The sequence below is a fragment of the Bos javanicus genome, chromosome 3 (genome assembly GCF_032452875.1).
Source record: "Bos javanicus breed banteng chromosome 3, ARS-OSU_banteng_1.0, whole genome shotgun sequence".
Taxonomy (NCBI): domain Eukaryota; kingdom Metazoa; phylum Chordata; class Mammalia; order Artiodactyla; family Bovidae; genus Bos; species Bos javanicus.
In genome coordinates, this window is record NC_083870.1 from 83,792,761 (window position 1) to 83,807,932 (window position 15,172).

The 15,172-nt window shown below is 42.2% G+C and overlaps 1 protein-coding gene across 4 annotated transcripts in view; it reads right to left on the reverse strand.

Annotated features, from left to right (window-relative positions):
- PATJ (PATJ crumbs cell polarity complex component) overlaps positions 1-15,172 on the reverse strand; it is a 389,489-nt gene that overhangs the window by 24,621 nt on the left and 349,696 nt on the right. For all 4 annotated transcript variants that reach the window (XM_061411765.1, XM_061411766.1, XM_061411764.1 and 1 more), the window contains 2 exons: positions 12,019-12,141; positions 11,158-11,262 (listed from right to left, as the gene is read on the reverse strand). In XM_061411765.1, coding sequence (XP_061267749.1) covers positions 11,158-11,262; positions 12,019-12,141 — 228 coding nt within the window. The remainder of the gene's footprint in view (positions 1-11,157; positions 11,263-12,018; positions 12,142-15,172) is intronic.

The following is a 15,172-nucleotide window of genomic DNA, read 5'->3' on the forward strand; positions in this document are numbered from 1 at the left end:
TCATGGCTCAGGCCTGGCCGTTTCCCCCTTGTACACTCAGGATCTAGGGTACAGCATCCACATTCCCACAGCTTTAAATTTCAATGATGTGCTGACAATTCCCAGCTTAGTTTGTTATATCCAATTGCCAACTCAATATCTGCATTTTAATACCTCAAAGCCTTATTAAAATTAATACAACCAAATCCAAATTCTTGATCCAACAACCAAATCCCTTCAATTCATTTTCCTTTTAGTTTTCCTCTTCTGAGTAGATAGCACCTCCAGCTGCCTAATTAGAAACCCACTAGGTATAATCTCAGAGAAGGCAATGGCACCCCACTCTAGTACTCTTGTCTGGAAAATCCCATGGACAGAGGAGCCTGGTAGGCTGCAGTCCATGGGGTCGCTAAGAGTCGGGCACGACTGAGCGACTTCACTTTCACTTTTCACTTTCATGCATTGGAGAAGGAAATGGCAACCCACTCCAGTGTTCTTGCCTGGAGAATCCCAGGGACAGCAGAGCCTGGTGGGCTGCCGTCTATGGGGTTGCACCGAGTCGGACACGACTGAAGCGACTTAGCAGCAGCAGCAGCAGGTATAATCTTGAAAATACCCAATTGCTGGCTGGTGATTGCCCATCTGGAAAGGTGCTAAGGTGCTAGGATGCTAACCATACTGATGCTTATTCTGAATAATCTACCACCAAATCCTCTGGACTCTGCCTCCAAAATACTTCTCAAGTCTGCTTTCTTTTCATCTCCCTAGTCACCATCCTAATTCAATCCACCATCATTGGTTGCCTTTTACCTGGAATCCCCACTTACTCTCTTCTACACAAGAGCCAGTTATTGTTTGAAATATAAAATGGATAATGACCCTCCCCTGCTTAAATCCTTTCAGTGGTCTCTCTTTGTACCTGGAATAACATTAAGACTCCCTAATTATACAAGTGTCCTTTCCAGAATTACTCCTCTAATCCCATCTATATCAACCCCTCCTCCCCACATTCCAGTTCTTTCTGCCTGGAGTCCTTCCCCACCCCCCGCCCAACCTGGTTTGGCCCCTGAAGCCAAACCAGTTGGCCTGGCATCAGCTTAAATGTCACTTCCATTATACCAACCTTCTTTGATTACCTATGTTTAATTTTTCCTGTTTTCCTCTCTGTAGCACTCTGAATATTCCTCACAAATTGTCATGATATTAATACATATTTGTATGATTGTTAACAGTCTTTCCAGCCAGTCCATCCTAAAGGAAATCAGTCTTGAATATTCATTGGAAGGACTGATGCTGAAACTGAAACTGCAATACTTTGGCTACCTGATCCAAAGAACTGACTCATTGGAAAAGACCCTGATGCTGGGAAAGATTGAAGGCAGGAGAAGGGGACAACAGAGGATGAGATGGTTGGATGGCATCACCGACTCAATGGTGATGTTTGAGTAAACTCTGGGAGTTGGTGATGGACAGGGAGGCCTGTCGTGCTGTGATTCATGGGTCGCAAAGAGTCAGATACAAATGAGCAACTGAACTGAACTGAAAACCTTCTTAAGGAATACAGCAGATGGGGTTCAATTTTCTGAATTTCCACAGAACACAGTGAAATTGGTTTGGGGTCTTTTTAAGAAGAAAAAATTCTAGCAACTAAGGCAGTTACAGAAAGGAAAGGCTCAGCTGGTTAGGACATGAGCCCCCACAAAGCAAGCACTCAAGTAGAGACTCAAACTCTATGGATTTAGGATATGGTGAAGGGGATTCCTATGTTGTAGTTGCTGTTTAGTTGCTAAGTCATGTCTGATTCTTTTGTGACCCCGTGGATGGTAGCCCGCCAGGCTCTTCTGTCCATGGGATTCTCCAGGCAAGCATACTGTAGTGGGTTGCCATGCTCTCCTCCAGGGCATCTTTAGGACCCAGGGATCGAACCTGCGTCTCTTATGTCTCCTGCGTTGGCAAGTGGGTTCTTTACCACTAGTGTCACCTGGAAGCCCATGTGGTGTCAGGCAAATCACCTGGTGAAAGGGTACAGACCTGGTCTTAGACCCTCACACCAGGAGATATGCCTCATTCTGCATATAATGAAGTAGGGTCTACACACGGAGCCAGGAAGAGTGAAGTGCAGAGAGTCAAACAAGCAGCTGGAAGCAGAGCTGAACTTCACAGTGGGTGCTCAGCAACAGGAGGGAAAGATACACCCTTCCCCCCCAGTACTACATGGAAAGGGTTTGGGATGTAGGAAATACACACTCCATGGATGTTCTAGGAAGAAAGCTTTTGAACTTTAATAAACTTTCAGGAGCCCATATAAACTGTGAAACCGAAGTCATAGTTCTATTTGGGTAAAAGTTAAATATTTTATCTAGCTAGAAAATACAAAAACATTTGGCAGCACCATCTTACTGGGTGGTAAGGCCTCTCCTTGATCCCTACCCTGAAATAAAAGGGCCTCTCAACAACTGATAATATTAAATCCTAGGAGCAACTTAGGATCCCCCAGCTCCTGCCTATTTTTCAGAAGTGTAATACAAGGGGCTGGATAGGAAATAGGAAGGATTTTCACTGATAGTTTGGTCTTTTGCAGAGAAACAAACAGATAAACCCATCATCCCCAGAATGACTTGATAGCCCCAAGGCATCTATATCAACAATCTTGGTCTTAAGAGTTGATTGGTCTCCCAGACTTGAAGAAGGAGATAATCTGATCTTGGAAAGGTATGCTCAGCTAGATACAAGTTTGAGGAGACAAAGACGTCTTGGTTCAGCCCTGCTGTCTGAAGTGCTCTTCGCCCAGCAAGACCAGGGACCAGGCATGGAGGTAAGACTGGAAGACGGCTTAATTTGTGTGTTTAACTTGTGAGGAAGGGGGAGGCAAACAGGCTAACAGGAATTTTGGTCTTTTTTTGGTTGTTGTTTAAAGTAAATCTTGAACTACTGGGCGTGAACTTCCATGGTAGATTCCGAGGACAGCAAATGTGTTCCTCACCCTGCAGCAAGCAGGCTTGCCGCTGCTGTCACCTGGTGTCCGAGGCAGACACGGACATTCTAAGTGGAGAGGGGGTGGGGGATGGACAGGGATTCTGGGGTAAGGCAGAGAGGCTTCTGGGTCCTGAGGTGATGAGGTCTAAGGTCTGTGCAACCTGAAAGAGCCGTGGTGCCTGGAGTCCTTGGACCTGGCGAGGGCGAGCTCCAACTTGTAGGACCCACAACCTATGGTCTGGCCCTTTTACATCACTCAGCTCAGCAACCCTTCCCCTCATCCCTCAGGCCCCCAGGGGCCCTGAGGAGGCAGATGTGCTCTTTGCTCCCACTTACCCTTCACAGTCATTAGTGAAGTGAAGTCACTCAGTCGTGCCCGAATTTTACCGACCCCATGGACTGCAGCCTACCAGGCTCCTCTGTCCATGGGATTTTCCAGGCAAGAATACTGGAGTGGGTTGCCATTTCCTTCTCACAGTCCTGGTTCAAAACCTGCAAGTCCTCTAAGTCTCTGTTCTTCCCCATTGTTGCACATGGTGCTGTGATAAGCATCCCAAGAGAGGCTCTTTAAGATGGAGAACTAGATATGGAACTGCTGGGTGATGGGGATACATGTATTAAATTAACAGTGTCCTAAGCTGCTCTGTGGGTTCACCAGCTTAGACTTACCAGATGCTTAATGAAAGTACTTTGTTTTCTTGTATCTCCGCAACCGTGTTAGGGTCAAACATTCAGTAAATGTCTACCTGAGCAGAGGGAGACCACTGACCCAAAGCAGGAGGAGGAGGAGGTCTCTTCCCCTGAGGAGAGGGAGACCACGGACTTGAAAGAAGAAAAGGAAGCTTCCCTACCTCGGGAGGGGCAGAATATTGATTTGGAGGAAGAGGAAGAGGAAATCACTTCACCTGAGGAGGGGGAGACTTGCGAAAGGAAAGAAGAGAAGGAGGTAGTCACTCCACTCGAGGGCAAGATGTGTGAAATGAAGGATGGGGAAGAGGCCTTATCCTTTCAACTTATGGAACAAAGAGAGACCCGTGAATCCCTGGAAGAGGAAGAACCAATAAGCGTGTTCCCCCCTCCAAATGAATTCTCCCCTCACTCCGTGTTTCCCCCTCCAACTGCTCCAACCCCTCATTCCGTGTTTCCCCCTCCAACTGCCCCAACTCCTCACTCCATGTTTCCCCCTCCAAATGAATTTCCCCCTCCCAGAGCATTTCTCCTTCAATATTTATCTCCTTAGATTTTTGTCTCCTTAAACCTTGACCTTAGGAAGGTATCTGTTCTGATATGCTCTCTTCGTGCCTTATTTAGGTCCTTGTGACATTTAATTTTGTTAAAAACAAAACTTCAATCGGAATTGTATGTTCTATATCAGAGCCATGTATGTTGGTACATTTTCTAATTGAATAATAAAACACAAGTCTTTATTGCATAGACCCTAGGATAAGTACCTTTGCTCAAAAACAGGTTTGGGGTGGATTATGTTTTGAAGAATTGAGAGGTGAAAATATTTTCCAGCTAAGTATTTACATTGCATCAAATGTACATCCAGGACATTACAATGCATAAAAGCTTGAGCTTCGTGCCTAGAACTTTCCTGACTTGCTGATCTTGTAAAGGAATGAGATTAGCCTTATATCTGTTAGGACACAAATCTTACAATGAGCTTCCCTGGTGGCTCAGTGGCAAAGGATCCTCCTGCAATGCAGGAGACACAGGTTTGATCCCTAGGTTGGGAAGATTCCCTCAAGTAGGAAAGGGCAACCCACTTCAGTATTCTTGCTTGGGAAATCCCATGGATAGAGGAGCCTGGTAGACTGTAGTCCATGGGGTCACAAAAGAGTTAGGCACAGCTTAGCAATTAAACAACAACAACAACAAAATCTTGTACAAACTCCACACTCATGCCCAACTTGCATCCTAGATCCACAGTACAAATACACTAGAGACAGAAAGAAAGACTGTCAGGTTAAGGTGACCCCTGAGAAAGTTGGCATCTTAAGATAAGGGCACATTACAGAACAATCAAAATGAGCTTGCTTTGTCCCATGCCTGGCATTTGGTGTAACTTAATGGAGTACAAAGCCCATCTGATTAAAGCTTTTATTTAGAATCTAGTGACACTGATTCTAGTAACATCAGAATACACTGATTTTAATGTATTTGTTTTAAAAACATGGTCTGAAGTGTGAAATGTTTTAAGTTTGGAATGGAGTGAAAGTGAAGTTGCTCAATCGTGTCCAACTCTTTGCAACCTCATGGACTATAAGCCTGCCAGCCTCCTCTGTCCATGGGATTTTCCAGGCAAGAGTACTGGAGTGGGTTGCCATTTCCTTCTCCAGGGGATCTTCCCAACCCAGGGATCAAACCTGGGTCTCCTGCATTGCAGCAGACGCTTTACCCTCTGAGCCACCAGGGAACACAAAAATGAAGTAAGAAGAAGCAAAGTGACTTGGCCACATCACCATCTGATGGCACACATCTCAAATGCCACCTAGAAAACCACCACACTTCCAGGATTTTAAGAGGAATTTTAGCCTCCTCTGACTTCAAGACAATGTTATTATAATGAGAGTAATAAAGTGTGTGTCATGTTGCTTCTGTCATGTCAGACTCTTTGTGATTCCATGGACTGTAGCCCACCAGGCTCCTCTGTCCATGAAATTCTCCAGGCAAGAATACTGGAGCGCCATTCCTCCTCCAGGGGATCTTCCCAGCCCAGGGATCAAACCCACATCTCGTATGTCTCCTGCACTGGCAGGTGAGTTCTTTACCACTAGGGCCACCTGGGAAGCAATGACAGACAGACAGCAATAAAGAGTCACTTATTTAACGCTTCCCTGGTAGCTCAGACAGTAAAGAATCTGCCTGCCAATGCAGAAGACCCCAGTACAATCCCTGGTTTGGGAAGATCCACTGGAGGAGGAAAAGGCAACCCATTCCAGTATTCTTGTCTGAGGAATACCATGGACAGAAGAGCCAGGAGGGCTACAGTCCATGGGGTCGCCAAGAGTCAGACATGACTGAGAGACTAACACTTTCACTTTCCACTTTATTGAATGCTTAACACTTATAATCCACTATTTTTATTAAATGCTACACCTCATTTAATTCTCACAGAAACCTTGGAAGAAAGGAGAAATGATCCAGTTTCCTAGAGGAAGCTGAAGAAGTATTTTTGAAGTATTCAAAAATACTCAACTTTCTGACACTAAAACCTACATGTCCTACAGAACTTACCTGAGGTCATCACTTCAACTTTTCAAACCGGTAGCTCTTGGTCTGTTTCCTGAAGTTTATCACCCCCTTTCTGGCACCACTTGGCTTTCTACCCATAAGGAACCCTCACAGATAGCTGGTCTTAACCCTGGCTACATAATAAATCATGTGGGAAGCTTTAAAATATTCCAATGTTCAAGCCACATCCCAGACCAAATTCCATGGGGTGAGACCCAGGAACTGATACTAGAGTCAGCAATTTGATTGGGCAATCAAGGTTAAGAACTACTCACATGTACCTTTATAAAGAGGGGATACTGGTAGGTTGAGATGGGTACTCCAGACATAGAGAAAAGAGCAGTGCAAATCTTTGCTCATCTCTAAAGCATGCACTACCCAGTGGGTGTCAGATTGCTCTCTGAACTAGAAGCATCAGCAACACCTGGTGGCTTCTTATAAAGGGAAATTTGTGGATCCACCCCAGTCCAACAGAATCAGAAGCTCTGGGAGTGGGACCCAGCAATGCATCTGTTTAACAAGCCCTCCAGATGATCCTGGAGCATGCTGAAGTTTGAGAAGTGCTTTTCTCAAATGTCAAAATCACTTCTTTATTCATTCATAGAAAATGATTATCCTCAAAGGAAAGCCATCAAACTCAAATGCTGTGAAACACTTCTTACACTCTTTTTTAGAAATAACATTACCTCCATCTTTTTTCCTATGTCCTTTGCTCCCAACTAGTCCCTTGTATTCTACTGACTTGCCACCAACTTTGAAAGGGAGAAATCAATTATTTTAAAGATTGCCAGTGATTGATCTGACAGCTGCCTTCCCACAGTTTTATTTACTTTTGTCTCATTGTAAGTGCCGTGTTCTTAAAATTCTTTTCTCCTTTAGGGTCTAGGACCTGTATTCTTAACTCCTGGAATTTTCTAGGATATTTCCTTTTGTGTGCACATGATTTAAAATTAAGTAATATAGTACATGATAAAAAATTCAACACTCTTATTCCCTAGAGACATACTGAATATTTCTCTTTTCAATTCTAGAGATATAAGCTAAATAATATACTTTATAAGACTACTTTGAACTTTATCATCTTGATCACATCTATAGACTACTCAGTCACATCTATAGACTACTTATTCCAACAGATGAAAATTTAGCTTGCCAAAATCTTACACTTACCTTTTATATTTTTAAGTTCTACTTGTTTCCTGTGTTTCTTTATATGTGTTAAATACTTAAATCTTTGTAGTTTTAACAATTTCCAACAATCTTATTTCAACTCCAAAGATTTAACTCTCATATTTTCCTATGAACACATCTTAAACTGTCATGCTACTAATATTTCATGCATCATGATGTTTCATTCTGTGGGTTTTATTATGACTTACGTAAATGTTATTCATATTGAGCCGACTACTGTTGTATGTTTACATTTCTCTCCCCCTTTCTTTGGTACAAGTTTATTGTCCTCAAGGTTAATAATAAATCTCATTTTGTTTAATTTTTTACATATTATAATAATTCAGCCCCAAACTTTCCACCTGACTTTAAACCTCCAATGCAGTTAAATATACAAGGTAATCCATCTGTCCCTCTTTTTTCCCTCTTTAATTCAGAGGAATCTCTCTTAGAGTCTTCTGGTCCCCCTGCTTCAATTTGGATAAACTGTTCTCTCTGCCTGCTGCATAGCTGTCCTAGGACTTCCCTGTTCCTCAGCTTTAGATCCTGGCTTCCCTCTCTCTTACTTTCTTCTTTTGTTGGAGTATATCCTAATTTTCTCAGGGACCAGAAGAGAGTCAGAAGTCAGGGGGATTAATAAGCGTGTGTCTGGGAGGTCCTTGAGGGCATCTTCCAGAACACATACAAACAAAAACTGATGTAAAAGGGCCCAACTGCTGGTTAGGAGAGACATGCCATGCTCAAGATAATATAGAGAAAACAGTGACTTCTCTTGGGAGCCCTAGACTGAAAATGAAACAGAAAAAATAAGACACAGGATTAATTCAGGAGATCCAGCGTCCAACATCGAGGAACTGAAAAAAGAGAAACAGAAAGAGAGAAAAAACAAGAAATGAAGTAAATTTAACTTAAGGTCCATTAATAAGTGAACAAGTTAAATAAAAGAAGAAAAATACCTGTACACTACATTCTAAAGCTTTCAAAGAGAAAAGCATAAGCTATTAGGTTGGCCAAGAAATTCCTTCTCCTGCTGTCCATCGTTGTTACTGATTCCAAGTCTTATTCTCTGTGTTTGTCTCTACTGTTTCATTTATTCAGCCAATACCTATGAAGTATGTGTCAGGCAGTGGGAATGTCAACCCCAAGAAGTTGTGGATGGCCATGTTTATCCCATTTCCAGCACTGAAGTCTTCCCAAGCTTTGGTAGCACACTTCCTCTGTCTGCTGGATATCTCTACCTTGAGTGCCTCCAAACACAACGTTCTCTTCTCTCCCAACATACCCTTCCTGTATTTCCTAGTTTAGTTACTGCTGCCTTAATCCACATTCTATACGCTAAAAGGTCTGGATCCAGAGAAAGCCCCACAGGCTCCTGTAGTGACAAAAATCCCTGATACACTCATTTTATCCTTTGTGTTCTCAAAGAAAGAGGTAAAAACAAAAATTTGTATAAGAGTCTGGGTTATCTGGCTTTGTCCAAAAAATGTTGGATGGTAATTCATAGACAAAAGTGCTAAACCAGGCAAACTTTCAAAACCAGGCAAATCTAGGCAAACTCTACCTCCAAATATAGTTGAGAATATTTAAAATGATCCCTACATCCAAATCAATTCCCACTGACCAATTTTTATTTGACAATAAGATACCATCAGACTTCAAGGGCAGGAATAGCTGCTTCTTTACTATACCTAGCACTAGCAATTTAAACTACAGGAAGAAGCTTCCAGAAGTGTTGGTGGTCTCCTCCACTCTCTTCCCCTTCTCCACCCCATGGTCTGCTGACCCAGATCTAATCTTCCCTGTGCCATCAGCAGTTGCTGATCGCTTTGCATGTGCACCAACAAGAAGTATTTTCCACAACATCAGACACAATTATCTGACCTTCCTACTGCTCTGCCACTGGGCTGGCTTACCTGATCATGAAAATAATCACCTACTGACAAGTCAGCTGTGATAATGTATTGCTGGTACCACTCCATGCACAGTGTTTCAATTAAAGTGAATACGACTATGCAACTGAAAGGCGTCCGACACAAGATGTAAGAATTTCCCGAGTTCTGTCTCTAAAGCTTTTAGCAGCACGTATGCCCCATACCCACACACATACACATACAGAGTTGAGTAGATCACAACCGTCAAAATCCCAAAGGATTCTATTACGTTTTTAACAGCACCTGTTAGACAAATAACACCACCATCTAATGTAATTAATGCAAGAGAACGCTTTGAAACCAAAAGTCATTTTCTTAAAATGCAGAAATAGGAAAAATAAGGAATCCCTTCAGAAGTATGTTAATAGTGGCAATTTGGCTGAATGGAGCATTAACTTCTGCACAGGGAGACCGTGTGCTCATCTCCACTTAAGGAACTTTACATGGTGAATGTCATACTTTCACATTGTGCCTTCCCGTTTCTTTGTGAAGAAGATGGAGCTGAATAAATTACGCTGGAAAATAACAACGGCAATAATACTAGATTCCACTAAGGGAAACACCCCAACCCCCTCCTGTACATAGTTATCCTCTGAAACAACTTCCTGGTAAAATCCTGTATAACTAATGGGCCACAGCTCTGTGATTGAAGAGTTGCACTTGCATGGCCTCTAGGGGTCAGCATAACTCGAAGGAAAGGCAAGAGCTGGAAACAAGAAAAAGCCAGGATTTGCAGGCTCTGAGGAACACTGAGGGGTGGAAGGCGAAATGACAGGTAACCCCTGAGGATGAGGACATGAGGAAGCCGTCTCTGGGACTCTACACCCAGTCCACTCAGTTTCCATTTGTGTTCAACAGAAACTTGGGGACCCAGATCATTGAATAATACGTTGCCTATCACATAAACTCCCTGGAAACCCCTGGCAGTCTTTTACAACTCCCTTCCATGTGTTGAAAGCCACCGACTTTGGTTAAATGTCTGTTTTGGCACTTTTGACTTAGACCTCTGAGATGGTGAGACTTAAGCACCATAAATTGTTCCTCCCCAAAGTAATGGTTTTTCAATTCAAACTTATTAAAGACTAGAATGATTAGAGGGGCTGGCTAGCCCTTTCTCTGAGATACTAAATGGTGAGTTTTATTCTTTTTACCTATGACCATTTAATATTACCCCTGCAGAAGGATGGTGTTTATAATCATAGATTCTGGGGGGAGCTCAGTAATGAAACTGGCTGCCAGTCGCTGCTCTAGCTCAGTGCATGACATCAATCTCAGAGATACTCGGAGTGCTGAAAGAGAAGGAGGGGTGACTAAGAGCACACCTTGTTTCTACTTCCTGGTATATTTCCCTGTGCCTCTGGAGAATACTCTTGGGGACCACAGCTGAAATATGGTTGTCTGCCTTAGTTGATGACTGCTATGTAGTATTTAGCAGTGCTGGCAATCATTTATGCTACAGGAAAAAAGCACTGTTACTTTTCCTGTCCTTTAAAGGACTGGAAGAAAACAGCGCTTGGACAGTTCAGACGCAGTTTTGGGGTATAAGAATAGAAATCATTTCCTATTCCATGCAAACTCTGATTTACAAAAGAACACCAGAAGCTAAAAGCCTTGTTGATTTATCATGTGAAGCAAAGAGTAATTTTTCTCCCCTTGTTATGCTTTCATATAATCATGCTCACTGCCTGTATGGGTGGCATTAAAGAATTTCTGAATAAAAATAATAATTTCTTGCTTTCAACCTTCATAATTCACATCAGCAAGCACCCTGCTGGGCGGTGATGCCTCCTGCCAGTGGCGCTCAATCGTTTTTGCTCGCCACTTATCTGCCTCTCCCAGCTGCGCGTTCCATTGATCGAAATACCTGCAGGATAATGCGCCCGTAGGCGTTCTTCAGCAGATTAACCACGTCTGCGTGAGACAGCCCATCCAAAGGTTGCCCATTAATGCTGACAATCCGATCTCCAACCTGGAAGTACAAAAGTGGGAGAAAAATCACTATCATTAAGAAAAATTAAATTTGAGAAGAATGCTTAAAATTCTTTGTAAGTCATATTTCCCATTTGTGGCTATTGTGAAGATTCTGTGTTTCTACTGTGTATGCATGCTCCAGAAGCATGAGGAATTTTTATGGCTTTCGCCCAAATACAGACCAATCAGAGAAACAAGAAGGGGGTCAGATTTGATTATTAAAAGGCCCGGCAGGCCACTTTTGTACCGGGGCAATGGTGGTGTTGCATACATCCATTTGCTACTAATAGTGGGATGCACAAATTACCTGTTCAATGAAGCTCTAATGAGGAAGCCAAATATTTTCTGCTTTATTTTTTTCCACCTAAATTAAGATTAAGGTGTGATGGGGGAAAAAAATCATAAGAATGTTGATGCTTTCGGTGGAAGGAAGATTCTAAGGTCAAATCTTTCTCAGGTGAAAATCAATTTCAGGTGGCACGTGGTGCTAAAAATGATATGGGAAGCTTTGCAAATGAGCTGCAATTTCATCTTTCACTGAGAAGCTTTGATATAAACAATATTTTTATATGCTTAGGGTCATAATGAATTTCAGGTACAAACTGTCGCCAATGCATTTTGCCCACAGTGTGGGTCTCTGATGGCTGCTGGAATTCCAGTTTAAACCACTGCCCACCACTGCCCCTGGCAACCACGTCCTGTCCCACCCCACCCCATCACATGGTGTGAGCACTTCCCCACCCGCTCTGTTTACTTTAAGCTTCTGTGTCCGTGCAGCCACACCACTGGCCTGAATCATGGCAATAAATATTGGGATATCTCCTAAGGGACTTCCTTTTCCTCCAGCAATGCTGATTCCGAGGGCATCACTGGGCTCCTAAAAAAGAGAAGAAAAACAATGCTTATATGTTTAACGAAGAGTCACAACCTGATGGTCCCCAGAGAGTTGCTGAACAAAATTCCTCTGTGACACAGGAGGTCAAGTGAGCATAGGAATTAACTTCAGTGCTTTTGAAGTCAGAAAGACCAGTGTTTCAGCTCTTCATTAACTGAAGTACTTAATTAGCTGGGACAGGGGGATGGGAGGTGGTGTCCTAGGAAGTTCCTTAACCTCTTAGAGCTTCCATCTCTTCATAAAGTGGGAAGAAAACCACCTACCTCACAGTGTTGATCTGAAGATTAAATGAGGTGATATAGTACAGTCCTGGACCACAGAAAAAGCTCAGTAAAATGCAACAGTAGGAGTAAAAAATTTAAAAAAAAAAGAAAGAAAGAAAAAAGCAAACCCTATGCTACCGCTGTTCAGTGGCCAATTTTGATGCAGACTTGGCAAGTGTGTCCTCATATGGTGTTTATGATTAAATTACCGCACATATCATGCTCTTCTGGGTGTGAACAAACACACTTGGCTCTGAAGGAGCTGCAGGACCGAGTTAGAACAAAGGATCTTCAAGGACGCCCACTGCAGTGACTACAGAGTTTGGAGAGAGAAGCAACACGTGGCTGAAAATGTTCCCTAAGATCATTAGGTGAGACTGTTTGGCTCATTCTGACTCTGCTAAAGAGACCCTGGCCTTTGTCCAGGTTTCTCTTACATGTATATCACAGGGTTAATATTTTAAAAATCACTAAAAGAACAAATGTTAAGTTCCAGTTTCAACCTGGTGGCATACATACCCTATGGCATCTCGCTCCTACTGATTAAAATGAAGACCTCTTGCCAAAACTTAGAGAACAACTACCTGAGGCTTCTGAAAAGTAAAGAAACTCAAATTGTGGTGGAGAGCTAAAATTTGGAGAAACAATAGCAGAGGGTACATTTTCCAGTTGTTTTCCGTACAGCTTTGACCTGAAGTCAAGGGGCTATAAAATTGGCTGTTGTTGTATTCAGTTACTCAGTCGTGTCCAACTCTTTGCAGCCCCATGGACTGCAGTCTGCCAGGCTCATCTGTCCATGGAATTTTCCAGACAAGAATACTGGAGTGGGTTGCCACTTCCTCCTCCAGGGGATCTTCCCAATCCCAGGATGGAACCCGAGTCTCTGGTGTCTCCTGCATTGGCAGGTGGGTTCTTTACCTCTAGTGCCACCTGGGAAGCCCCCATAAAGTTGGTGCAAATTGTTAAAACTTTGAAGTTAACTCATCTTTCTGGTCAGGGGAAAGAGGAAAAGGAGACCTGGTGGCTGGAGAATGAAGGAAGAAACTAGAGTAGAAAGAGTCAGAGAGAGGGATCCCGGGAACCCACAGAATTCTGAAGCTCAACTCTAAGCCACACTCGTGAGGGACAGCCCCACACTCAGGAACTGAACTGAGATTTGAACCACCACTCATACCATAACTTGCAATATGAGCCTAACTGGGTGGATACTGCTAAAACATAAACAACATTCTTCAGGGTCTATATAGCATAACATTTAGCAGGGTCGGAAAAACCCCGTTACTTGACATGCAAAGAACCAGGGAAATGTGACAAATTTTCTTAAGTTCTTTCAAATATGTAGGACAGTTTAAAGCCAAGATGATACCATTGTCTGGCAGGGCTCTCAAATTATGCAGCCCATGTTAACATATGATAACAAGGACATACATGTTAGGGGAGTGGTTTGGGAAAAAGGACCTACAGGGTTGCAAGGCTTCTGTAGTTTTACCTGATCACTTAAAAATATACATAGGTCAGTGTGCTTCAATTTTACCTCGGTAAAGTTGGAAAAAGGAAAAAGAACAGAATGACCAAAAAACCATACAAGAAAAAACTTCAACGCCCTGTTTTCCAAAGTTTGTGCCCAGCTTCTATATGCATCTGAATGCATCAATAGTAAAGCCCTACATGCAAATGGCAAGATGCATTTCATTATAAAGTTTCTGCTCTGACTATATGTAGAAAAACAGGGTGGGTAGGAACTGGCCTTTTTATAAAAGCCTGTAAAAACAAGCAGCTGAAATGACTAAGAAAACAGAAAATGATATGCTATAAATCTTGGAATGAGAAATTTATGGAATAATTTGGTTATGTTCAAATTCATTATGATGTTTCTTTAATTTATCCATAATTATGCACATATTGGTACATTTTAACTTCCCCATCCAAGGAACATTTGAGTTGCCACTCTGGTGGAAAGATACTTGGAATAATCAGGCAGATTTAGTCAAAGTTGCAGCCAATGACAAAGGATTCCACTTCCTGGACATTAATGATGAACTAGGTACTCTGCTAAGTACATTGTGTGCATGACCTCATTAATCCAAACAACAAGATTTACCTTGTGAGGTGTTAGAAGCCCAATCTACAGATGAGCAAACTGAGCTTAAGTAACTCGCCACAGGTCATAGAGCTAATAAATGGTAAAGTGTCTTTAAACATAAGTCTAATTGAGTCCAGAGAACCCAGTTAAGCTTGATATCACTTTACTACAGCTGAACTATGAATACAACAAAGTCATAATTTTTTTCATTACTTCTTGAATCCCAAATTTAATAATAAAGCATGAGCAAAATAAAAGTGCTTTCTAACACTCTGCATATCACACAGGAGTCTGAAAATTAGGACTTGATGACTTTATGAACTGAAACGCATCCTACACAGTCTTCTCCGGAGAGCAATTTAGCATTATGTATAAAAGCCTTTGAAAAACAAGTGTGGATTTTGACCCAACAATTTCATTTCTAAGAAATAATCCTAAAGAAAACACCCATGATATGAGCCAAACAGAAAATACAAAGATATCTTTTGCTATAAAAGATAGCAAAAGTTGAGAAATATGCTACTTGTTTAATAAGAGGACATTGGCTAAGAAAAATTACAGCACATTTATATGATGGAATACTATGTTAACTGACAAAAATCATGCCATATGCTGTCAAAAAATACTGACTTGCATGACTAAGAGTCCATGCTGTAAAGTAAAAAAG